Source organism: Dendrobium catenatum, unplaced genomic scaffold, assembly GCF_001605985.2.
Source record: "Dendrobium catenatum unplaced genomic scaffold, ASM160598v2 fragScaff_scaffold_665, whole genome shotgun sequence".
Lineage (NCBI taxonomy): Eukaryota > Viridiplantae > Streptophyta > Magnoliopsida > Asparagales > Orchidaceae > Dendrobium > Dendrobium catenatum.
Genome location: NW_021319127.1, coordinates 1,529,498 through 1,554,734, shown reverse-complemented (window position 1 = coordinate 1,554,734; position 25,237 = coordinate 1,529,498). Strand labels below are relative to the sequence as shown.

General features: G+C 34.3%; 1 protein-coding gene across 3 annotated transcripts in view; it reads left to right on the top strand.

Moving 5' to 3' along the window:
* Positions 1-1,515: 1,515 nt before the first annotated feature.
* LOC110099518 (carotene epsilon-monooxygenase, chloroplastic) overlaps positions 1,516-25,237 on the top strand; it is a 54,278-nt gene continuing 30,556 nt past the window's right edge. For all 3 annotated transcript variants that reach the window (XM_020826700.2, XM_020826699.2, XM_020826698.2), the window contains exon 1: positions 1,516-2,131. In XM_020826700.2, the coding sequence (XP_020682359.1) occupies positions 1,622-2,131 (510 nt within the window). In that variant the 5' untranslated portion in view covers positions 1,516-1,621. The remainder of the gene's footprint in view (positions 2,132-25,237) is intronic.

Sequence of the window (25,237 nt, the reverse complement as noted above, 5' to 3'; positions counted from 1 at the left end):
CTTTGGGCCTTAATGGTTGTCCTTGGAAGGTATGTGATGGAGAGCTCACATAGTTCGAAAAACTATTTCAATAGTTAGTAGGAGTGATTAAGTTTGGTCAGAAAGGTTTTAAGAGGGTGGTCGATTATCAGCCGAATAGGTTATACTTGGAAGTAGGCGCAATCATCTAACTACATTATCGAGTGCCCATTCAAGCTTTTCCATGATGGGATACTTTTGCTCTGCTCCTCGGAGCGTGAGACTAATGTAATAGATATGTCATTCCTTTTTTTTTCCTTCTCTGATGAGTATGAAACTGATAGCAACTTCAGCAACTTTGAGGATAGTAGCACCTTTTTGCCTGGTCAAGGGAATTGGCGGGTTTGTGATAAAGTAAGGAGTTCCTTTAATTATTGGAAAGTGACTTTACAATCCTTTCCCCAAGAGAATTTTCTTGCACTATAAGAGTTTTGAGCAAAGGGTTGTATATCTCTCCTAGTCGAGAAAATTAATGGTTGAGTTTGATGATTTAGCTAATGAATTGCAAGACTTCATTGGTGATTCTAGGCATCTTTATTTTGAGTATAATTCTTACCTTATCGGGGTTGACCCTAAATTTTTGAGTTAAAAACTTAGGAATTTCCTTGTGCCTATTTCAAAGGTGTACTTCATACCTTGGATATAAAAAAATTTAGATAGATAAAATTTTGAATTTCATATAATCTTCAGATAAAAAAATCATTACTAAAATATAATAATATAATATAGAATTATATATATATATATATATATAAAAGTTTATTCATGATAATCAAATAAATAAATAAATTTGATTCGATGTGTTATTTATAAATTCATATTTCATCTTTCAATCTCATCTACTTTATAGTGTAGAGTTTGAAGATCAATAACAATCTTATCACATTATTTTGAATTTTTTTTACTTTTTTTTTTTTCATGTTTTTATACTTTATTAGATTTGATTTATATTAAGAAAGATAGATGTAGACCTAAAAAGATTTGGTAAGAAAATATTTGAAATGATAAGTCTTTATTAGATTTAAATAAGAATTTGACTTTTAACATGACAGAATGGAGAAAAAAGATTCATGTAGCCGATCCCACGTAGTGGGACAAAGACTTGATGTTGTTATTGTTAAAGTATTCTTCATGCTTTGATCATCAAATATTGAAGAGTTTTAACAATTATAATTTTATCTTCAATCATATTAACAACACTTTATTTTTTGCATTCGAAAAAAATATTTAAATAAATTTGATTATTTTAATCATTATGAACACTGAAAAATTAAAATCTTCACTCTTGATAAAATGTTGAGATAATTTGTCATATTGAAAATAAATATTAATTTATATAAGTCAAATAGGACAATCATTATTATTTTTCAAAAAAACTTATTTTTGAAATCAAGCAATGATCCGAGCTTGATTTGACTATTTATATTGGGACTGTATTTTAATTAACTCTTGTAGAAGTACAATTAATTCAAATAATCATAGATGGCAAATACATGCCTTTGCTTAGGTTCACTAAAACATCATCATCTCTTGCTTCCTCTCAATGCACTATTTCTCGGTAACGCTTTCCTCCCTTCTTTTCTAAACTCGAAATCAATTCGCCATGGCGGCCTCCTCCGCCTCGGTCTTCCTTCCACTCTATCTATACCCGTCCCTCCGCCGGAACCCTTACCCTCACCGACACTCGCCCTTCCTTTCGCGTATAAAGTCTTCTTGTTTGATCACCGTCTCCTCCCTCGGCAACAGCGGCGACCCCGGTGGCAGTGAAAGCGGCGGCTCGTGGGTCAGCCCTAACTGGCTGAGCTCCCTCGCGCGCTCTCTCTCCGCAAAAGGTGACGATTCGGGCATCCCGGTGGCAAATGCTCGGCTTGAGGATGTCTCCGACCTCCTCGGTGGCGCACTCTTCCTCCCGCTTTACAAGTGGATGCTCGAGTACGGTCCTGTCTTCCGCTTGGCTGCGGGTCCCCGCGATTTCGTCATCGTCAGTGACCCTGCTACCGCGAAGCACGTGCTGCGGAGCTACGGAAGCAAGTATGCCAAGGGCCTCGTCTCCGAGGTCTCGCAGTTCCTCTTCGGTTCAGGCTTTGCTATTGCCGAAGGACAGCTCTGGACGGTAAACTTTAAGGATTTTACAATCTGCATTGCCAATTAAATGTGTAAACGGACCAGGAGGAGATGAATTGGAGCGGAGGATTTGGTACGTTTGTTATGGCATAGGTGTAGCCTTCCTGATTAGGCGTTTCTATTGTTATGTTGTGGAGCCTAATATTTTTTGCGCCACAAAGAAGTCACTATACAGACTTAATTACCGGTCGTTTTGAAAATGTTAGTGTAGTTTTGACTATCGTAAGTTTTTCGTTGTGAGGAGCTTAAAATTTCATTTTACTTTTAGCTACCTTTTTAAATTATATCAAAATAATCAGAGTTGCAATATAATCACAATAAAATCTACAAGGTCATTATTAGGATATAGTCATCAATTGGATGAATTTGTGTAAAAACTTCATGTGTATTTTTACATGTTCTTCTTCTTTTATGTATTGGTGATATAATTAGGTTTGCCGGTGATATAATTAGGTTTTCCAAGTTCCCAACATCTATGGAGGTGCTTGATCGGATTATTTGGTAAACTGATTTGATTTGCATTGCTCTAATTGCATGGGCTTGAAAGAAGGTTCAGTTTGTTGATAATTTTATGTAGAGAATCAATCCTTTTGCACTTCATGACTTGTTTGTCTTCCTTTTCCCTAGGATAAATTCATTAGTGATTTCATGATTAGGCCCTTTGAACTTTTGTTATGTTATAAATCATAAAGTCTTTTAAGCACATATACAAGAAAATGACATGATTATCAATTTTTTGGAAATGCTGCAACATTTGAGAAAAGCTAGTTGAACTCCACTCCTAATGATAGTTAATTATATAATTACTATTATGCCAATCAATTCTTTCACCTCATTCAAATGTTTTGTCCAAAAGAATTCATCCCATTTAGTTTTCTTGAAGTATTTTACTTAGTACTCTGTTGAGATCTATGTGTGAATGGAGAATAATCTCACATTAGAAACAACAACATCAAGCCTTTGTCCCATTACGTGGGGTTGGCTACATGAATCTTTTTTCTCAATTGTGTCCTATTAAAAGTCAAATTCTCATTTAAATCTAATAAAGAAAGATCATTTCTAATATTTTTTAGCCAAGTCTTTTTAGGTCTATCTCTACCTTTCTTAATATAAGTCAAATCTAATACCTCTACTTTCCTAATCGGGTCATTGGAAGGCTGACGTTTTATGTGACCAAACAATCTAAGGCGATTCTCTCTAATCTTATGTTCCACTGGAGCTACTCCAACATTTTCATGTATATGCTCATTTTGTATCCTATCTCTAAGGGTAAAGCCACTCATCCACCCGAGCATCCTCGTTTCTACAACACTTAACATAGTATTCTGCTTCTCTTTTAATGGCCAACATTTGGCACCATAAAACATTGCAGGTCTCACCACCATCTTATAGAATTTTTCCTTAAGTTTGAGGGGAACTTTTCCATCACACAACAAGCCTGATACATTCCTCCACTTCAACCTTCCAACATGAATTCTGCTGATAATATTCCCATTAAATTCACTATTACTTTGAACAATAGATCCAAGATATCTAAACGTGTACTCTTATTAATGACTTGATCGTCCAAAGTCACAATCCTCGCACTATGTCTACTATTACTAAAATTATGCTCTATATATTCAGTTTTTGTTCTACTTAAGCAAAAACCTTAAGACTCTAAGGTTGATCTCTATAATTTCAGCTTACCTTCGACTCCCTCTCTAGTCTTATCAACAAGAAGAATATCATCAGCAAAAAGCATACACCAAGGTACATCGCAAATGTCTAGTGAGAACATCCATGACTAAAGCAAAAAGATATGGGCTAAAGGATGATCCTTGATGTAATCCGATCGAAATAGAAAAAACATTTGGTCAAACCACCTTGTGTTTGAACACAAGTAATAGCTCCCGCATACATATTATTTGAATATAAGTATTATTAACTCATTCCTTTTCAAGAACTCTCCATAACACTTTTCTTGAAATTTTATCATATGCTTTCTCTAAATCAATAAATATCATATGTGGATCCTTCTTATTATCTCTATATATCTCCATTAAACCTTCCAATAAATGTAAGGTTTCCATAGTAGACCTACCCGACATGAATCCAAATTGATTTTGAGAAACATTAGTATCACGCTGCAACTTACGCTCCATAACTCGCTCTCATTGTTTTAAATATAACACATTAACTTAATTCCTTTATAATTTACACAATTTTGTGCATCACCTTTATTTTTAAAAATAGAAATCAACACACTCATTCTTCACTCATTTGACATCTTTTTTGTCTTCAAATTAGTATTAAAAAGTTTAGTAAGCCAAGAAATTTCTTTATCTTCTAAGCATTTCCACACCTCTATTAGAATATCATCAGGTCCAACAGCTTTTCCACACTTCATTTCTTTTTAAAGCCTCTCTAACTTTAGTTTTACTAATACGCCGATAAAAACAAAAATCTTTATTTTCATTTAGGGTGCTAAGTTCACTAAATTCAATCATATTCTCACAATATTCATTAAAAAGTTTAGCAAAATATCTCATTCACCTTTGTTGAATATCATCTTCTAAGAAAAATATTTTTTAGTCTTCATCCTTAATACACTTTACTTGAATTAAATCCTTACAATATTCTGTTTGTTTGACTAATTTATATATATATCTTTCTCCCTCCTTAGTATCTAATCTATTATATAAATCATTAAAAGCTAAGATTTTTGCATCGTATAATGCTTTCTTAGATTCCTTATGTGCATCTTTATATTTTTTCCAATGATAAAAATTTTACATCTAAACTAATTTTTATAACAAATCTTCTTATTTTTACTTTTCTTTCACATTTGGGTTTCACTATCAACCATTTTTACTATTAAGAACTTTTCCTTTTGATACGCCAAGCACATCTTTTATAATATTTTTAATATCACTAGTCATTTTTTTTCATATAATATTAGCATCCTCATGTAGAGAGAAATTTTTAAGAGTTAAAATCTTACTCTCAAAAATATTTTTATTAATATTTTATAAATGCTCCCATCTAATTCAAGAATATCACTTTACTTTATTTTTTATTTTTTATCCATTCATCTTAAAATTCAAAACTAATAATCGATGTTGGGTACATAAACTTTCACTCGGAATAACTTTGCAATCTAAACGATTGAATTTTCTTATAAGAAAATAATCAATTTGAGATTTACATATCCATTCTTATATTTAATATAATGCTCATCTCTTTTCTTAAATAAGGTATTAGTAATTAAAAAATTATAAGCTAAAGAAGAATCTAATATAATCTTACATCCTTCATTAGTCGTTTCAAACCCATGACTACCACGAATGCTTTTAAAATTATCTACCTCTCTACCAAAATGTTCATTTAAATCACCTCATATAAAAACTCTTTCTTCAAGAGGTATCTTTTGTATTAATTATTCTAAGTCATTCCAAAATTTTAATTTTGCACACAAATCTAAACCTAAAATTTGTATACAAATTTAAACCTACTTATGGAGCATAAACACTTATAACATTAATAATTTTATTATCAACAACAATCTTTTAAGCATAATTCTATCTCTAATTATATTAATTTTTATAACATCATCATTTAAACTCTTATCTATAATCACACATACATTATTTCTAGTACATCTCCTACCCAAATGCTTGAAATTCTAAAGTATCAATCTCCTTAGCCTTCTCTTCATCCCATTTAGTTTTCTGAATACATAAAATATTTATCTTCATATGAATCATAATGTTTATTAATTCCATTAATTTTCTTGTAAGAAAACTTATATTCCAAGTTCCTATTCTAATTTTAGTTTCATGGACTATCTTCATTGACCGCATCCGTCCTTGATGTGGGAACCCTTGCCTATTTAACATTGCTCCCGGGCCTCGGTGTAGCGACCCTAGCACACTTGTCATTGTATTCAAACCATAAAGCGCATCGCTTCTAGGGAACGCCCTAGCATTAATAGAATGTATTAAAACATTCATGTCATCTAAGAAGTGCAATAAAATTTTAGCTCTTAATATATTTGCAATGACATTTACCGAATTGTTTAAGCTTTACAACTTATGGGTCTTCATCCACTAGTTTGTTGGGCTCAATTTGATCTCTTAGTTTTTACCCTTCTAAAATTGGGCAATGACTATAATATATTGTGAAAGTCATAATAGGTTGTTAGACCTAAATAATTGTTCAAAGGCTAACCAAGAGGGCGGGTGAATTAGTTATTTAAAAATTTCTTTGAAATTTTAGAAAAGTGTTTTTATAATTTTTAAGCATAATAAAATTTTATCAAAATAAAATTTTTAACCACAAAATTAACTTGCAGAAAATAAAAACAATAAAAAAGTAAAGACAAAAAAATACAAAAAAATATAATAGTTCAGTCCAACAAGGCCTACGCCCACTCCTGGAAGACTCCCTTTTCGAGTATTGCATTATACCAAAGTGACTTTTCTTTTGCTCCCACAGGAAAGCGGAGAAGCCCTTACAATAACCTCTCTTCCACCAAACCTCGGTGCGGCAGAGAACCGTCGTTCTTTCTCACCCTCCTGGTGATGGCAGAGTACCGACGTCCTTTCACACCCTCCTAGAGTCGGCAGAGTACCGTCATCTTTTCACACCCTCCTGATGCGGCAGAGTACCGGCGTCCTTTCACACCCTCCTAGTGTCGGCAGAGTACCGTCATCCTTTCACACCCTCCTGGTATTAGCATAGTATCGACGCTCCTTTGACAATCTTTTTTCAAGAGTCTTCAAGAAAGTAGGGAAGAACTTTAAAGAACAAGCAAGAGATCCTCACCGTTGGGTAACCTTGTGAATCCCCTCACAAATCCCTCTTAGGAAATCTCTCTCTCAAATCTCCAGACGCTCTCCCAATTACTCTCTAAGTACACTCTCAAAAGAAATTCACAGTAGGAGTTCTTGGGCAGTCAAGTTTTAGGACCTTATATAGAAAAGACAAGAAAATCCGTCTCGAAAATTAAAAATTTCAATTTGACCGTCCTTGATCATATAGTACGAACGTACTTCGTACGTACGAATAGTTCAAAAATCCTAATATGAGCTTGTATGAACCTAATTTCGTACTCTATCAGTCGTATGTACGAACTGACATCGTCCTGTACGAACATTTCAAAAAATGAACAAGTTCGTCAGGTACGATTCTGTACAAATGGATTTCGTACTCTGGTCGGCATACTGTACGATACTACTTCAGTACAGTACGATTAGTTTAACCAAATGATGCTTCGTTTGGTATGGAAATGGACGAGCCTATTTCGTACTCTGAACATCATTTGTATGAACCCAATTTCGTATAGTACGAATAGTTTAAAAAATTTAATTGTTCCTGTGGACTGATTGGTACGCACCCATTTTGTACTCTGGACGTCGTTTGTATAAAACTCATTTTATACAATATGATCAGTTCAGAAAATGGTGAGTTCATTTTGGATGAACTGGTATATAACCATTTCGTATTCTGGATATCATTTGTACGAATGTAACTTCGTATAGTATGAATAGTTCAATCAAAATTTTTGAAGGCATTATTCAACTAACTGCTTTATGGAGGAACATATAGTTCAAATCGTCTAATACGATTACAAAATCGTACAATATGATTAGTTTTAAAACTACAAGTTTTGACTCCCTCCTCTAGTGTGTGTGTGCACGGTTCTCAATAACAATCACGCTATCTCATACTCAAGAAAATAAAAAAGTACAGACTTCAATTACAATAAAATCTAATCTAATCATTCTCGAAGTCTTCAACAGTTTGGAGTATGATTTTCCTGAAATATTAGTATACACAAACAATACAAACAAGACTTTTCCAATATGTGTTAGAAGAAAATAATAATCAACACAATAATATTTTAGTGTCATAAAAAACTCACATGATATAAAAGTATAGATTTGAAAACTAAGTCACACAATCTCCCCCTTTTTTATGATGACAAAATAATTATAGTTTGAGTTAATATTTAAAAGAATTTTTTTCTCCTAAGCTCTCCCTAAATGAATGACCAATTTAAAACAAGTGATTCCCTTGAAAATTAAAACCGCAAATCAAACAAAAACTACTAAAACAACACGACCAAGAACAAAAACATACGCACACTAATAAAAAATATACACACTAACACAACAAAATATATAGATACAACACAAAAATATCAAATAATCACAGACATCAAACAATAACTAATGATGATGTTACAAAAATATCAAACAATTACAAACATCAAACATTAACCAATGACTCACCCTTTTGACAACAACAAAAAAGTAAGTATCTCTTGAAACGATAAACTTCTATGGATAAATCAAAGTAGTTGATAAAAAAGAAGATTTTAAGCTAATTGCAAATACAAAAAAAAACTTCCTAATGTTAAAAATTAAAATTTTAAATTTTAAATCAAAGAAAAACTTAAGATAAGAAAAGTCAATCAGGTTCACTGTTCATTCTAGACAAATAAATAAAAATGATTAAAATGATGAAATAAAGATTAATTAATTCCTAATTCTCTTATTATGGGGAAGTCCAATATTGAAAAGTTTGTAAATATAATCCATGATAAGTTGGGCTTTATCAAAAGGTTTTTCAGTCATTATCAAATAAGTGACTATGGACAAGAAATGAGTCAAGTTTATGCGATCATCAGTTTTTGGAATTATAGAGGTTCTCAAACGTGTTGGAGAATCCGGGTATTTTGATTGAGAGTGTAAACACGAGATAAATGACTTATTTGGGCAACACCTCTAAGAGTTTGATTTATTTCTGACCAATCAAAGTCTGTTCTTTTATTTCTGACCAATCAAAGTCTGCTCTAGAGGTTAATGTATGCGCTCCAATTCTTTGGGTTCTTAGGTGAAGGAAGTTGCCTAAGCCTTAGTGATTTCTACTCGTTACTTGAAAACATAAGAGGTAATCCTGGTGTGGTTTTGGTTTACCTTCATGTTAGCTAGAAAAGTTTGAAATATCTCTTTATGATAGGCATAGATGAGAGTCAGGATAAAAAAAAAATTGGTTGAGGCAAAAAGTGGCATGACAGAAAAGTTAAAGTCACTTTAAATCAGAAGTCGAGAGGGGGTAATTTTTGTATCAAAATACCTATTGAAAGCTTTCTCATTCTCTTTGGTTATGATACAATACGAAATTGAGATCGTACGTACGATTTTAAATCGTACGGGACGAAAACATTTTCGTATGTATGAATGGATATAACAAAAAATGAAACGACTTTTCATAAAATGCTATTTCTGAGGCGTACTTTAGTACAAACTTTTTGACCACTGGATCGTACAAAAGAACACCTATTCGTCCGAGATGATCAGAATATTAAAAATCATTTTATGACTGTTAGGTTCGTCCCAACGAGAAACTGACAACATTATCGTACAGACAAAATGCAATTTCGTGCGTACCATTTGTGATCAATAACTGATATATACTGAAAAACCATCTCCACTAGTACGGACGAAACGACACATATCGTACAGTGCTTTGACGTCATCGCAGAGTACGAAAATAATAAAAAATTTCGTGTGCTCAACTCAGAAATATATCATGTACATGCTACAAAAATAAATAAAGCAAAAATACACAAACATACAAACTCTTACAAACAACCTAAGAAAATAAACGAAATCTATCATGTACATGCTACGAATTTCATACAGTACGAAAAAAGCACTTAAAACAAGACATGATAAGTAGAAAATCTTTTAAAAAACTATCCTTAAATCCAATGACATGCAAAAAATTAAAAAACAAGACCAACGATGAATTCTGTTTTCTATTGGACCAAAATACTAAAGAGTTTCCAATGAATTGACAAGTTCCAGATGTACTTTTCCGATCAACCCTACATCCTGCAAAATTTAAATCAGAATATACAATAATTTCAAAAGAAGAGCTGTGCTTAGGTTATCAAATTCCTAAGTTTTGAGTTCTTAAAACATATCTCAGAATTCTTTTAACTGCTATTAAATGTGATTTCTTTGGATTAGATTAAAATCCATCATACAAATAAATACTGAGGATGTACCTTGGTGTATGCTTTTTGCTGATGATATTCTTCTTGTTGATAAGACTAGAGAGGGAGTTGAAGGTAAACTTGAATTATGGAGGTCAACCTTAGAGTCTAAAGGTTTTCGCTTGAGTAGATCTAAAACGGAATATATGGAGTGTAATTTTAGTAGTAATAGACCTAGTGAGGGGATTGTGACTTTGGGCGATCAAGTCATTAATAAGAGTACACGTTTTAGATATCTTGGATCTATTGTTCAGAGTAATGGTGAAATAGATGGGGATATTATCAGCATAATTCAAGTTGGATGGTTGAAGTGGAGGAATGCATCGGGCTTGTTATGTGATAGAAATGTACCCCTCAAACTTAAGGGAAAATTCTATAAGATGGTAGTGAGGCCTGCAATGCTTTATGGTGCTGAATGTTGGCCTTTAAAAGAGAAGCATAATACTAAGTTAAGTGTGGCAGAGATGAGGATGCTTAGGTGGATGATGTTGTTGTTGTATACAAATAAATACTGAACATTATATCTGGTATGCTAGCAGTCAAGTAAAATAATAATCTAATTATACCTCTAATTTTTTTTTATTAACAGATTTTCCCATAGAGTCTTTATCCAACTGCACGAGGAACTTATTGTAGTCATTGGTTTAGCATTATTCATTTCATATTTTTTGAGGTGTCCTTAATATACTTCGACCGACTAAGAAAAGTTCCTTCCTCATTTTGATTTATGTTAAAATCAAGAAAATAACTCAAATCTCTCATCAAACTCATGTTAAATTCACTAATTATTTTTAAAAAATCATCACAAAGATTTTTATTTGTAGATTCAAACAAGATATTATCAACATATATTTGAAAAAAGAGTATGTCATCTCATATTCTTTTCAAAAAGAGAATGATGTCCACACTTCTTTTCACAAATGATCTCTCTAATAGGAAAGTGATTAACCTCTCATACCAAGCCTTAGGTACCTGTTTTAGTCCGTATAATGTCTTTTTTAATTTAGACACATGAATATGAAATTTAGAACTTTCAAATCCTAGAGGTTGCCAACATAAATATCCTTTTATATCACCTTATTTAGAAAGACACTCTTAACATCTATTTGATATAATTTAAAACCTTTAAAACAGGCAAAGGCTAACAAAACCCTTATTGCTTCAAGTCTGGCTACAGGGGCAAAAATTTCTTCAAAATCAATAACTTCTATTTGATTATACCTTTTGGCCACCAATCTTGCCTTATTTTTAATCACAACTCCTGAATCATTCATTTTATTTTTGAGCACCCACTTAGTTACAACAACACTTTGATCCTTAGGTCTTTCAATTAATTCTCAAACATCATTTCTAATAAATTAATTTAATTTTTCTTGCATGGCTAAAATCCAAAATTTATCTAAAAATGCTTGATTTATATTAGTGGGTTCAATCATCGATATAAAAGCAGAATGATTCACTTCTTTGCTAAGTTCATGCTTAGTCCTAACACCCTCACTAGGTTCACCTAAAATCAATTCTTTAGGGTGATTATTAGAAAATCTCCATTCTCTGGGCGAAGAATTTTCTTTCTCAACATCTTCTTCCAAATTTATCTTTTCAATTCCTTGGGAGATATTTTCAATATGATCTTCTTCCTACCTTGGCTCTTCTGAAATGTCATATTCATAAAAAATAACATGTGTGGTCTCCTCAACTATCAAAGTTCTCTTATTAAAAATTATATTGGATTTGCTAATGCTAGAATATCCAAAAAATATTCCTTCATCAGATTTTGGATCAAATTTTTTTAAAAGTGTTTTATCATTATTGTGAATGAACACCTTACATCAAAAACATACAAATGTAAACGATTATATGCTCTACCCTTAAGAAGTTCATAGGGTGTTTTATTTAATTTTGATCTAATATTCATCATATTTAGAACATAACAAGCTGTATTAACCGCTTTAGTCCAAAAATATTTCGAAAGTGAGTATTCTGCCAACATGGCTCTAGCGGCTTCAATTAATGTTCTATTATTTTTTTTACTATCTTATTCTGTTGAAGGGTCTTATGTGCTTAAAAATTATGATCAATTTCTTTCTCTTTATAAAATTTTTTAAATTTTTTTTTAAAATTCTCCTTTATGATCACTTTGAATTGATAAAATCTCACAGCCTAATTTTCTCTGAATTCAAGTGCAAAAGTTTCAAAATTCCTCAAATGATTTACTCTTATGAAATAAAATCTTATCCAAGTGAATCTTAAAAAATCATCCACCATAAAAAATCCAAACACTTTACCTCTTAGACTTATAGTACTAACCGGTTTAAAAAGATTCATGTAAATTATTTCCAACGATTTGCTAGTTCTAAGATCCTTAATGGAATGAAATGAGGACTTCACCTATTTTCCTAATTGACATGCATCACACATGTGATCCTTAGTAAAGTCTAGTTTGGGTATTCTTATAACCAATTCTTTTTAGGTATTTTTTCTAAGATTTATCATACATGCGTGATAAAGTCTCCTATGTCATAATCATGATTCATCAATAATTGTTTTGAGACAAAAAATATTAGAAGATTTAATAAAATTTAAATCAAGCATATACACATTTTTTATCCCATTTCCATGCCTGACATCAATTCCATTTTTTGGCTTATTATGCAACAAGTGAAAAAAAAATTACACTATAACCTTTATCACATAGCTGACTAATACTCAACAAGTTATGCTTTAAGCCTTCTACCATTAGACATTTTTAATGAAAAAATTGTTTAAATTTTCAATCATACATGTGCCTACCACTTTCCTAGTGATATTGTCTCCTAGTGTAACATTGTCTTCATTCCTAGCTTCCAGCGATATGAATTGTCTTGTATCTCCTATCATATGCTTCGAACAACTGCTGTCCATGTACCAAATGCTCTCATGAGATCTTGTATGAGAGCATTTTTATAAGATAATCAAATGTTAAACTTGGGAACCCAAACAAGTTTGGATTCTCCTTTTGAGAAAAATAATATAGATGCATGTTTGATATGCTATTTTTTATGCATCTTAGGTCTCAATACTAAATGAGTTTTATTATGAATAGTACAAGTGTCTGAGATATACCCAATCAATCCACAAGAAAAATATTTTACTCCAGGAAAAAGATTTATTAATCTACATGAGTTATACTGTCTTTTTCTAGGTTTTAAAATTTTAGGCTTCAGATCAGGATTAGAAAAATCTTCAAATGTTGGGGGTATCCTATTTTCCTTAAGAGCTTTTATTTTCTCTCTAAGATATGAATTAACACTTTCTAAAACAACATTGCCAACTTTCAAATAGTACTCTCTAATATCATATTCATCCATAAATGTTTTAAAATCATCTTCAAGTTGAGTGTGTGATGATTTTAATAATTTATACTTTTTGTTCAAATCATCAAACTCATCCAATAATTTCATGTGTTTGCTATCAATCAATGTGTGATCATTCCTAAGGATTTCATGCTCTTTTTGTAATTCTAAAAATTCTATGTTCAATCTAGCATGCAGTTTTTTGAGTTTCCTATAAACAGCATGAATTTTCTTGATTTCAATAATTTATACTTTTGTTTCAAATCATCAAACTCATACAATAATTTCATGTGGTTTCTATCAATCAATGTGTGATCATTTATAAAGATTTCATGCTCTTTTTATAATTCTAAAAATTTTTTGTTCGACCTACCATGCAGCTTTTTTAATTTCCTATAAACAACATGAATTTTCTCAGAAACATCAAATAACTCTTCGTAATTTAAGTCACATACATCTTTTTGATCTGACTGATCAAGCTTGTCGGCCATTAAACACAAGTTCGTGATTTTCTCCTCTGCTTCTGTTTCTAAGGAATATGAAGATGAATTCGCCCAAAATGCTCTCTTCAATCTCTTCTTGCCCTTTTTACATTGCTTTTGTGCTCAACCTTCTTGCTAGGATTAGCTTTGAGATTCGGGCAATCAGATTTGATGTGTCCAGACTTTCTGTATTCATAGCAAATTACATCATTAGAAGTTTTATTTTTTTGTGGAACTTATCTTTATTCTACTGCTGACGTCTCATTTGCTTCTTCTTAAGAAAACTTCTGAATTGTCTTGTCATTAATACAATATCATCTTCATCCTCAGGCTGAGATTGATCACTATTCGAGTCATCCACTTTCAATGCAATTTTTTCTCCTTCCGCTTGTCACTTGTATCAATCTGTCTTTGAGTCACTCCTTTCTCGTAAGCAATTAGTGATCCAAAAAGATTGTCAATAGAATAAGCATTTAAGTCTTTTGATTCCGTTATAACATTTATATTTGCATCATAAGTAGTAGATAAACAACAAAGAGTTTTATTTACTTTTTCAGCATTCGTTAGTTCCCTATCTAAAGCATGCAATGAGGTGACTATTTGTGTGAAATGAGTGTACATGTCAGTGATTGATTCATTTGATTTTATGCAAAATAGTTCATAATCGTGTAGTAGAATATTCAATCTTGATTGTTTCACCTCATTAGTTCCTTCATATATAATGCAAAGCCTATCCCAAATTTCTTTCCCAGATCTACAGGTTGAGCGTATATAGTCTCCAAATTTAAGTGCACAAAAAAATTATTTAAACATTTAGCATTTAACTAAGCGAATTCTTTTTCTTCTACAGTCCAATCAGTAAACGGTGTTTCAGTTATAATGCCATCTACAAGTCTAGTTGGCCTAATGTTTCTTTCCTGTATCAAAATTCATATGCGATAGTCAAACGATTACAGAAAAATATACATACGTGTTTTTTAAAAATCGAAAGGGATGTTATCAAACAATGGTGTTCTAGTGATCGAATATCCTTTGGGTGTGTTACAGATTCCAAAAATAGCCATGATCATTTTCAAAAAGTTGTTTAAACCTTAATTTTCAAAAGTAGGCTCTGATACCACTTGAAAGTCTTAATAATTTATTAGACCTAAAGCAATTGTCCTAAGGCTAACCAAGAGGGAGGGGTGTGAATTGGTTATTTAAAAATCTCTTGAAAATTTTAAAAAATCATTTTTATAATTTTTAAGCACAATAAGATTTTATCAAAATAAAATTTTCAACCACAAAATTAACTTGTAGAAAATAAAATTAGTAAAAAATAAAGATAGAAAAACACAGAAATTTATAGTGGTTCGGTCCAACAAGATCTACGTCAACTCCCTGAAGACTCCTTCAGGTATTGCATTATATCAAAGTGACTTTCTTTTTTCTCCCACAGTAAGGAGGAGAAGCCCTTACAATAATCTCTCTTCCACTAAACTTCGGTGCGGTAGAGAACTGTCACCCTTTCTCACCCTCCTGATGACGGCAGAGTACCGACGTCCTTTTACATCCTCATAGTGTCGGTAGAGTACCATCATCCTTTCGAACTTTTATTGTGTGCGGAGTGCAGACGTAGCTCTGTGTGTGCAACCGAATTGTTTTGCGCCACGTGGAGCCCGCTTGACCCCACCGATTTAAAAAGCACGTGTGTCTTGTTTACCCGATAACCCGATAACACGAACCACCCGAGTACTTGAAAAAATGCGCGGTAAAACCTAGGGTTATATTTGATGGCGCGGTTTTTTATCCTCAGTTAAAACTTTTTACTCGTAACTCCTGAAAGCTCAGAAAGCAGGAGAAGAGCGGAAGGTATGAAGATGGATACTGTGCTGGAGGACATGGAAGACTGGTAGGAGATGGAAGCTTTTACTCAAGAGTCACAGCTTAGAGGAGGAGATGATTTGCAACAGAATACCCAACTAAACTTTGATATATTATTGGTTAGTATGATATGCATGTCGTGACTTCTTCAGTGTTTAGTTGAATAATTTTTATTTTAAAATATTTGTATAGGTGAAAATATATGTATTGGTGTTCAGGCGGTATCGTTTAGTACCGTTTTTAGAAGTTCGGCACTGGTCGGTATCGATCGGTACTGCTCGGTACTGATCGGTACCGCTAGGTACTGATGGTATTCTGAAGTTGTGTGTGTATTTCTAATATTAAATTCGAAGTGGTTGTTCGTAGCTTGTCTGTAATAGTGAGAAAGAGGCATATGACATTTACTGCCATTACGCGCACAGTGTTGGTTTTTAGTGTTTGCAAAGATCATCACTGTTACTGGCCTAATTCGAGAAAGATAAGGATGAAAGATTTTGTATGTTCGAAAGCTGGATTTAAGAAGGGCATTGACTTGAATGCCAAATCGAAATATAGGAAATCCAATACTGGGACTGGGTGTCCCGCGATGATTAGATTTTCAGTTGACCAGGGTGGAGAATGGAAGGTTAATAAATGCATTGAGAGCCACAACCATGAGTTAGCAAGGCCTGAAGATCAACATTTACTGGATCATGCAGGAATATTACCGAAGAGAGAGCATTCGTTCTTAAATCAATGACAGATGCTGGGATTAGAACCATTGATGCATTCACATACTTAGCTGATGAAGTTGGTGGAAGGGAGTATGTAGGTTTTTCCAAAAGAGATGCATATAACTTTGTTCAGAAAGAGAGAAGATGCAAGATTGAGACTGGGGACACCAATTCCCTAATTGAAATTTTTAAAAATCGAGCAAATAGTGATAACATGTTTGTTTGGGAAGTCCAATATGATGAGGAGGATAGATTGATGAATTTTTTCTGGGCTGATGGTGTGGGAAGAATAAATTACGACTGCTTTGGAGATGTTATCATTTTTTATACCAGCTATAGATTGAACAAATACAATCTAGCTTGTGCACCTTTTATTGGAGTTAATAATCATTGGCAGAATGTTCTTTTGGGGGTTGCATTTCTACCGGAAGAAACAATAGAATCATTTACATGGTTGTTTATAACATTCTTGCGAGTAATGGGTGATAAACATCCCGTTACAATTTTTACTGACCAGGACCAGGCAATGTCTCGAGCAATAGAAATTGCATTACCTCAAACACGCCACAGGCTATGCCAATGGCACATCACCAAGAAGCTTCCATCCAAGTTGCATTGTTACAACAGCAACAACAAGGTTATAGGTCTCATTTATAAATGTTTCAGCAAGTGTGATTCAGAGGAGGAGTTTGATAGTTGGACTGAAATGCTGAATGAAGGGGACCTTCATAACCATGCCTGGTTGAAAGAACTCTATAAAATAAGGCATAAATGGTCCACAACATTCAACAAGACTTGTTTTAACCTTGGTATTCTTTCAACACAGCGCAGTGAATCCACTAACAATTTGTGCCATGGAATTTCTAAGCCTACAAGTACCATTACTGGGTGTTTTTTGGGGTTAGAGAAGGTGATGAAGACATGGCGGCGGAATGAACAGGATGAAGACTTCAAATGCAGTCAGTCCGATGTTGTACCTTTAGTTAAGAGTAGTCCAATTCTTAGGCAGGCTGCGTTTTTTTATTCGCATAAATTGTATTCTTTCTTTTAGGAGGAGTTTTACAAATTGTGGGTGGGATGTGCATAGCTCATGCCTTAACTGACTTATCAACTTTTTTTGTCAAAACTGTTGAGAACAATGATCAGCCTCGCCATTGGACTGTTAATTTTGATGATAAAGAAGGTACCATTGAATGCAGCTGTGAAAAATTTGGCATAATGGGGATATTATGTTCTCACTGCTTGAGAGTGATAAGGTAGATTGATATAATTAATATACATCCGAAATATCTACTGAAGAGATAGTCAGGTCGAGCAAGAAAAGACCTTTACTCAGACAGGCCGATAACATCTATGGTAGCTACAGGAATCCCCTCGAATGGCATAGGAGGTATGATGTTCAAAAATTATTTTAATAGATTCGCATATCAAATAAGCACAAGAGGGCAAGGGAATACGGAAGCAGAACAGTACATGATTGATGCAATGTCTGAGATTGCTGAGAATGTAGATCTGATAGTAGATGCCAGGAAGGACCACAGTTCATTACGAATTCAAGCATGCCAATTAAAATAAAAGACCCTATTAAGTGCAGGACCAAAGGAGTTTCAAATGCAAGGTTGAAGAGGCATTGGGATAAAAGAAAACCAAAGAGAAAGAAAGTTGAGGAACAACCTACTCCAACTGATCAGTGTACACCTGTGGAACCTATTAGTCAAGTTTCCTTTGCTAACATACCAGAATGCTTCACAGATGAGTGGACTCTTCGTCGACCAAACAGTCAGCCGAACCCTGAATATTTAGAGATGATGAATGGATTAATAGATGCAGAAAGACTTGGTTAAATATTGAGAATTTCTTCATTGGCTTAATTTGAATCCTGCTATTTTTTGTAATTGATTTTCTATAGTAGCTACTTCTTGGTACCATTCAGTATCGGTAGGTACCGGTCGGTACAGGTCAGTACCGGTCGGTACCGATTAGTACCGGTCGGTACCAATGGGTACTTCTACGTACTATGATTGTTGTGATATGATATTTAATATGTTTGTTGAAATTAAAGTTGGCAGTTGTGCTGGTGCACGTATTTAAGATGGGTTGTTGTGATATTAACTGTGGTGGTTGAAATTTAGAGTTATATAAGTTTAGACGGTTTATCTTTTTTTTTTTCATATTTCCGTTATGGTTTATAAACTTCGTTGGCCGGATGCTAAACTGCATCTAGGCATGCCGATCAAAGAATTTGTCGAGCTTGGCACAATTAGGATGCATTACTGCATGGATGTGGTTGCAGACTGTCAACTTGAGCAACAAGCTAGACGTAATGAAATATATAGATGTTGTGTTCATACATGGCAAGATCGTTGTAATTGTTTGCTTAAAGTAGCACGAAGGGAAGAGATGGCTATTGAGGCTAACATATCTGGTTGCTTCTTAAATTCTGCGGGCTGGAGAGCTGTCTAAAAATTTTTTTTTGCAAATCATCATCACCTAGTCAGTGTTCATTTCTTGCAGCAGCGGTATCATGATCTAACTTGTAAAGACAAATCAGCAAGCTCTGATTATGTGGTTAGACGAGCTACTGATGTTGATAATGTAATTCTTTACCACCATTGGGATCTAGTTGAAGAATGTTTTTTAGTTGATTTGTACAAGCAATTATTAAACAAACGAGTGCATAGTCGCAAGCGGAAGAAGTTTTTGGAACTCAGTGATTGGCAAGATTTACAATTTGAGCTTATGACAGAGTTTGAATGTTGTCCTACACAAACTCAACTCCAACATCTTCACTATTTACTTAAGAAGTAAAACTTTTTTAAATGTACTTACATATTTACCAAATTACAACGTTTCTTCTATTTACAAATTTACAAATCTAGTTCTAATTCTAATATCATTTAAGCGTTGAACATAACAACATGAATGCAAGTTCTACTCTAAACTTAGGCATTTCAGCTTGCCAGTCTAAAAGTAATTCCCATTTAACAGACTGTGGTTGGATAACAGTTTCCATATATTTGCAAATGAACATCCCACAGCCATAGCCATTTGTTTGAGTTGGAATTCCCTCAGCTACCTGAACTGGCCATGATCTGATATCAGTTTCAAAACTGCCTCGAGTTTCCTGCAGTATAAATTCTATCTTCCCTGCAAAATATAAGACGGTATGATACTATCAGTACTGAGCGGTACCGATCAGTACTGAGCGGTACCGATCAGTACTGATCGGTACCGAGCGGTACCTAGAGGTACCGAGCGGTATTTACAGCCAATAAAAAGTTCCAATGTTTGATACTTATCAGTATATTTCTCAAGGCAACCGTCGATAAACATCCTCATCTCGTCATTTATCATTGCTCGCCCAGGATAATCTATTTTGGTAGGAGCTGGTCTTGCTTTGGGTGATTTTTGATTTTCTACATCAATTAGAGCATCTGTAAGATTAATCTTTTGTGGGGACGACCTAGTAGCAGTTTTTTTTTATGATCTTTCTCTTATATTCTCCCTTCGTGTAAGGTGTCTTCACCTCTTTTGCTTTACGATCAGCCCGACGTCTCACCCTTTTGGCAATACTTGAGCTGCATGGTTCAGATTTGAAAACATTATCGACAGCAACAGGAAAATTTGATGTGCTATCCTTAATTGGGAGACTGTCTTTAAATAGACATTCAGCAACGATCTCTTCACAAACAACCTTCTCCCTCTCATCAGTAAGAGTCATGGAGGAAGATTGAACATGTACATCTGAAGTCGAGGAGGGGTTAAATGTAGGAAAGTTTTGAGATAAGAACTGCTCCATTGCTTCCAATATCTTAATCATCTCCCTCTGCTCAAAAACATGATGTTCAACTGCCTCCATTCTTCGTTCATTCAGGGATATTGTTGTTTCCAATCTTATTAACCTTGTCTGAAGAAATTTATTTTGATCCAAAACCTTCTGCAGATAATCTACTATATGATCATGGTGTCCATCAGGTGGGGAAGTTGGTTGCTGTTGTTGCAAACCAGGTGACATAGGTGGTGTTTGAGTGGTTGGTCGAGCTGGGCTGATTGGGCTAGGGGGCGGCCTGATTGGGCTTGGGGGCGGGCTATTTTGTCTTGGAGGACTCGAGGGTGTACGTGATGTTGAAGGTGAAGAAAGTTGTTCAGGAGGTTTGTGTAAGATAATATCTTTATTAGGGAATTTGTCAGGTGATGTTTGGGGGGGGGGGGAGGATTTGCTAAAACCCCTCTCCTCACTTGTAATTACATCAAAAGAAGTTAATAAATCTGCAGCTTTAAGACCTTCAAATAAACTAGAAGCCTCTGCATCGTTATAAACTACAGCACATCCCCAGCAGAGAAACCTGGGTCTTGATTTCGAATTCAATGGTTCGTGGACTGTACAGTGTTCTAGAAATCATATCTGAACTCAAACATAACAATAGCAACTTAAAATATGCTACAAATATTCAACATCATTAATAAATACTAAACTATTTAAAGGTCTGTTTGGTTGCCTGAAAAAGAAATGCAGTGTAAAATAAATGCAGTGTAAAGTAAATGTAATGTATTCTGAATATTTTGCACCTGTTTGGTTGTCTGCAAAATAAACGCTGGAGAATTGTTTCCCTTGTTTGGTTTGGTAGATTCAGAGTAAGGTAAAAGCTATTTTTTTATAATAATTTATTCTAACATTAAAACTAATGTATTTATAAAATTAGTGTATTTATAATAATTAGCATTATTTGGCGTTATGAAATATAAATTAGTGTATTTATTTATTGCACAATCTTATTATAATTTTTTTAAAATTATAAGATATAAAATTATGTTGTATATTTATTTAACAGTGTGTTGCAATAGATGAAAATTTATTTGTGTTAGAGATAAATTTTAATCTAAAATTTTTTGAAAATTTAAATTTTTTATGCTTCAAGTAAAGCTTTTATAAAAAAATTTGCAAAAAATTAAATTTTCAATCCGATTCTTTCTTTAATTTAGCCAAAAAAATAAATTGTTTTCTTTTAGCAATCAATTAAAATACACAACAAAGTCCTTCATACATTTTTCAGAAATTGGTAACTATTAATACACTATAATTTGTTTTTATTAACCAAATTCATCGAATATGAAATCCATTACAACAAGTGACTTAGTAGTTCATGATCTCTCTTCAGGAAGATCTCTTCCTCCACAATGAAGATATCTTCCTTTCATGCATTGCTTTCTTGTCATCCTCCAAAAAGCATCCCTCCTTTTTGGCCGCTTACAAGATCTCCCTCCTAGGCACAACTAGTAATCTTCCAGCATTCAATTCTTGTACAAACTAGTAACTTTCCAGCTCCATTAAAGAAAACAAACTTAACAAGCAAACTAAATGGCTACAAGGGTTTCAAAACGATACAAAGAAACAAACTAGAGCAATTGAGTCAGCTGCAATGCCAAGGTAGTAGTTTTAAAACTCAATAAGCAGGGAAAATTAAGAGCAAGTAATTTTCAAATCATACAAGAAAACCAAGGCGCAGTCCTTTTTTCTTATATATAAAAAGGAATGCAGAAAAAGGGTTTCAATCCTCAACTATGCGATAATCGCCCAACAACGACAAATTGATAAACCCGGTAAATAATGGATTTAACATATTCTGTAATTGAAAAAACAATGAAAGCTGAAACAAATTTATCATGTGAGGGCCAGGCCACCCGCGACAACCAGCGTAGACTTTCAGGGCACTTCTCTCTTTTTCCCTTCCGCCCATTGCCCTCTCTCTATCACCTCTCAGGAGTCGGGTCTCGAATCAAAACAGCCGTGTAGGGCTAAACGATTCGATCTCAAGAGCGATCGAAGTCACCAACTCCGGCTGATCTCACCCTCAGTCGGAGGAGATCGTCATGGAGAATCATCTAATATGGTAAAACCCAAAACATAAGTCTTTTTTTCCTAGATCCTTCACCATAAGCGGAGGAAGAAACAAAAAACAAATGTCGGGGCATAGATGATCGATCACAACAGAAGGGCTCAGTACATCAAATTGCAAAATCGTAATATTTTCTCGATACCTTGGACTTGAGAGCGGTGATTTCCGGTGGCGATCGGGAAGAGAAGCCGAGGTAGGGAAAAAAATACGGGAAGAACGGAGAAGAAGGGAACAATTATAAACTCAGATTTCGCGAATCCATCCCTTGCACAGGCTAGCTGGCATAATTTCGCGGCAGAGTATTTCTAACCCGCTCAATTTGAGCGGGTTTCGATGTCGCGCAAAGGGCAGTCTCTAATACACCGCTCATGCTGCGGAGGACTTTCGTATGTTTCGTTTAAAATCAACCAAACGTGCTAATTTAATAAATGCCTGCAATTAATTTACTTTACTCTTCTAATGCTGCATACCAAACAGCCCCTAAATTCAATGTACTCACTATTATTATATGAACGAAGCCATTCAAGTAACCGAGTGATTGTCCTTTGCTCATCTTTTTGGCAATTGCATTAAAGTCAGCCACAAGGAATTCTCTAATTGATTTCGGCCAATTGTAAGATAAAAATTTGTCAACATTTCGAGCCACACTAACGATAGAAGCAGGTGTTCGATAGTTGTGCAGAGGAAAAAACAGATTTTATAACAAAAATATAATGAATTTCTTTAAAACATCGGGTAGTGCCGTAGATTCATCTAAACTAATTACCTCTTTCCTAATATCATTAGCTGATTTTCCTGTTATTCTACACTACCTATTTCGAAATTGTTGCCTCTGTTTGGTAAGCCTAATATCATAGTTACTTCATCAGCAGTAAATAGTAACTTCTGCTCCTTAATGATAAAGCATTGCTTCTTAATGTCCCAGCACGACAACAACCTGAAAACCAACGAAACATTCTGTACAAAACGTGGCATAAAAAGAAAGTGATGAAGATTATTTTGCTTCAGAATCTCAACAAGGTTTTCGCCAAATATTTCAACTAAATTATCACAAACTTCTCTAAAGGTTGACGTTCTGCATCGAAAGCTAATCTTTGGAACATATCCCTGCGTAATATGTTGTAATTGATTATGAGAAATTTAATTCCATTTATGTTCTTCTCGGTATAGTTCGGTACCTAGCGGTACCGAACGGTACCTAGAGGTACCTAACGATACCTAACGGTACCTGTATGTACCGAAATGAACCAAGAAGTATATAACAATACCTACATAAAAAAAGTTGATACCGAGCAACACCGAGAGTCCATACAAAGCGGAAAAATAAAAAATAAACACTAACGACAAACCCTAGAACTACTAAACTTTTGAAACTTACAAGGCTTACAGAAAATACCCAGTGTAACCTGGTAGGTACCGCTGGGTACACATTCGGAATACCTAGCGGTACCCATCGGTACCCAGCGGTACATTCTGTCACACAACTCACCGAGCAAATAGCATTCTCAACATTCAAACCCTAACAACTGATATTTACATATAACTCAAGAAAAACATACCTTGCCCATTGAGACGATGAAGCTCAAGATGCTTCGTGTAGAAGATGAAGTTGCTTCGTTCGTGTGGAAGATGAATGGACTGTAGACTAGCAAATCGCCCGAAAAAGTTAAATTGGAAGAGATGTTTCAGATGTTCTCGAAGATATGGGTACAACGCATTTTTTCTCGGGTGGTTCGTGTTATCGGGTTATCGGGTAAATAAGACACATGCTTTTTAAATCGGTGGAGTCAAGTGGGCTCCACGTGCCGCGAAACAATTCGGTTGCAAACACAGAGCTACGTCTGCATTCCGCACCCAATAAAAGTACCATCCTTTCACACCTTCCTGGTGTTGGCATAGTACCGTCTTCCCCTTCACACCCTCCTGGTATCGGCAGAGTATCGGCGCTCCTTTGACAATCTTCTTCCAAGAGTCTTCAAGAAAGTAGGGAAGAACTTTGAAGAACAAGCAAAAGATCTTCACCGTTAGGCAAGCTCGTGAATCTCCTCACAAATTCCTTTTAGGAAATCTCTCACTCTCCAATCCCAAGACACTCTCCCAAACACTCTCCAAGTACACTCTCAAAAGAAATTCGTAGTAGGAGTTCTTGGACAGTCAGTTTTTAGGACCCTTATATAGAAAAGACAAGAAAAATCATCCTGAAAATTGAAAATTTCAATTTGACCATCTTTGATCGTACAATACGATTGTACTTCGTACGTACGAACTGTTTAAAAATCATGGTACAAACCTGTTGTCGTATTCTTTCAGTTATATATACGAACTGACATCGTACTATACGAACAGTTCAAAAAATGAACAAGCTCGTCAGGTACGATTCTGTACAAATGCATTTCGTACTCTGGTCGGCGTACTGTACAGTACTAATTATGTATAGTACGATCAATTTGACCAAATCATGCTTCGTTTCGTACGGAAATGGATGAGTTCATTTCGTACTCTGGACATCGTCTATACGAACCCAATTTCATACAATACGAACAGTTCAAAAAATTTACATGTTCGTGTGAACGAACTGGTATGCACCCATTTCGTACTGTGGGCGTCGTCTGTAATTTCATACAGTTCGATCAGTTCAGAAAATGGTGAGTTCGTTTGGGATGAACTGGTACATAGTTATTTCATACTCTGGACGTCGTCTGTACTTTCGTACAGTATGATCAGTTCAGAAAATGGTGAGTTCGTTTGGGACGAACTGGTA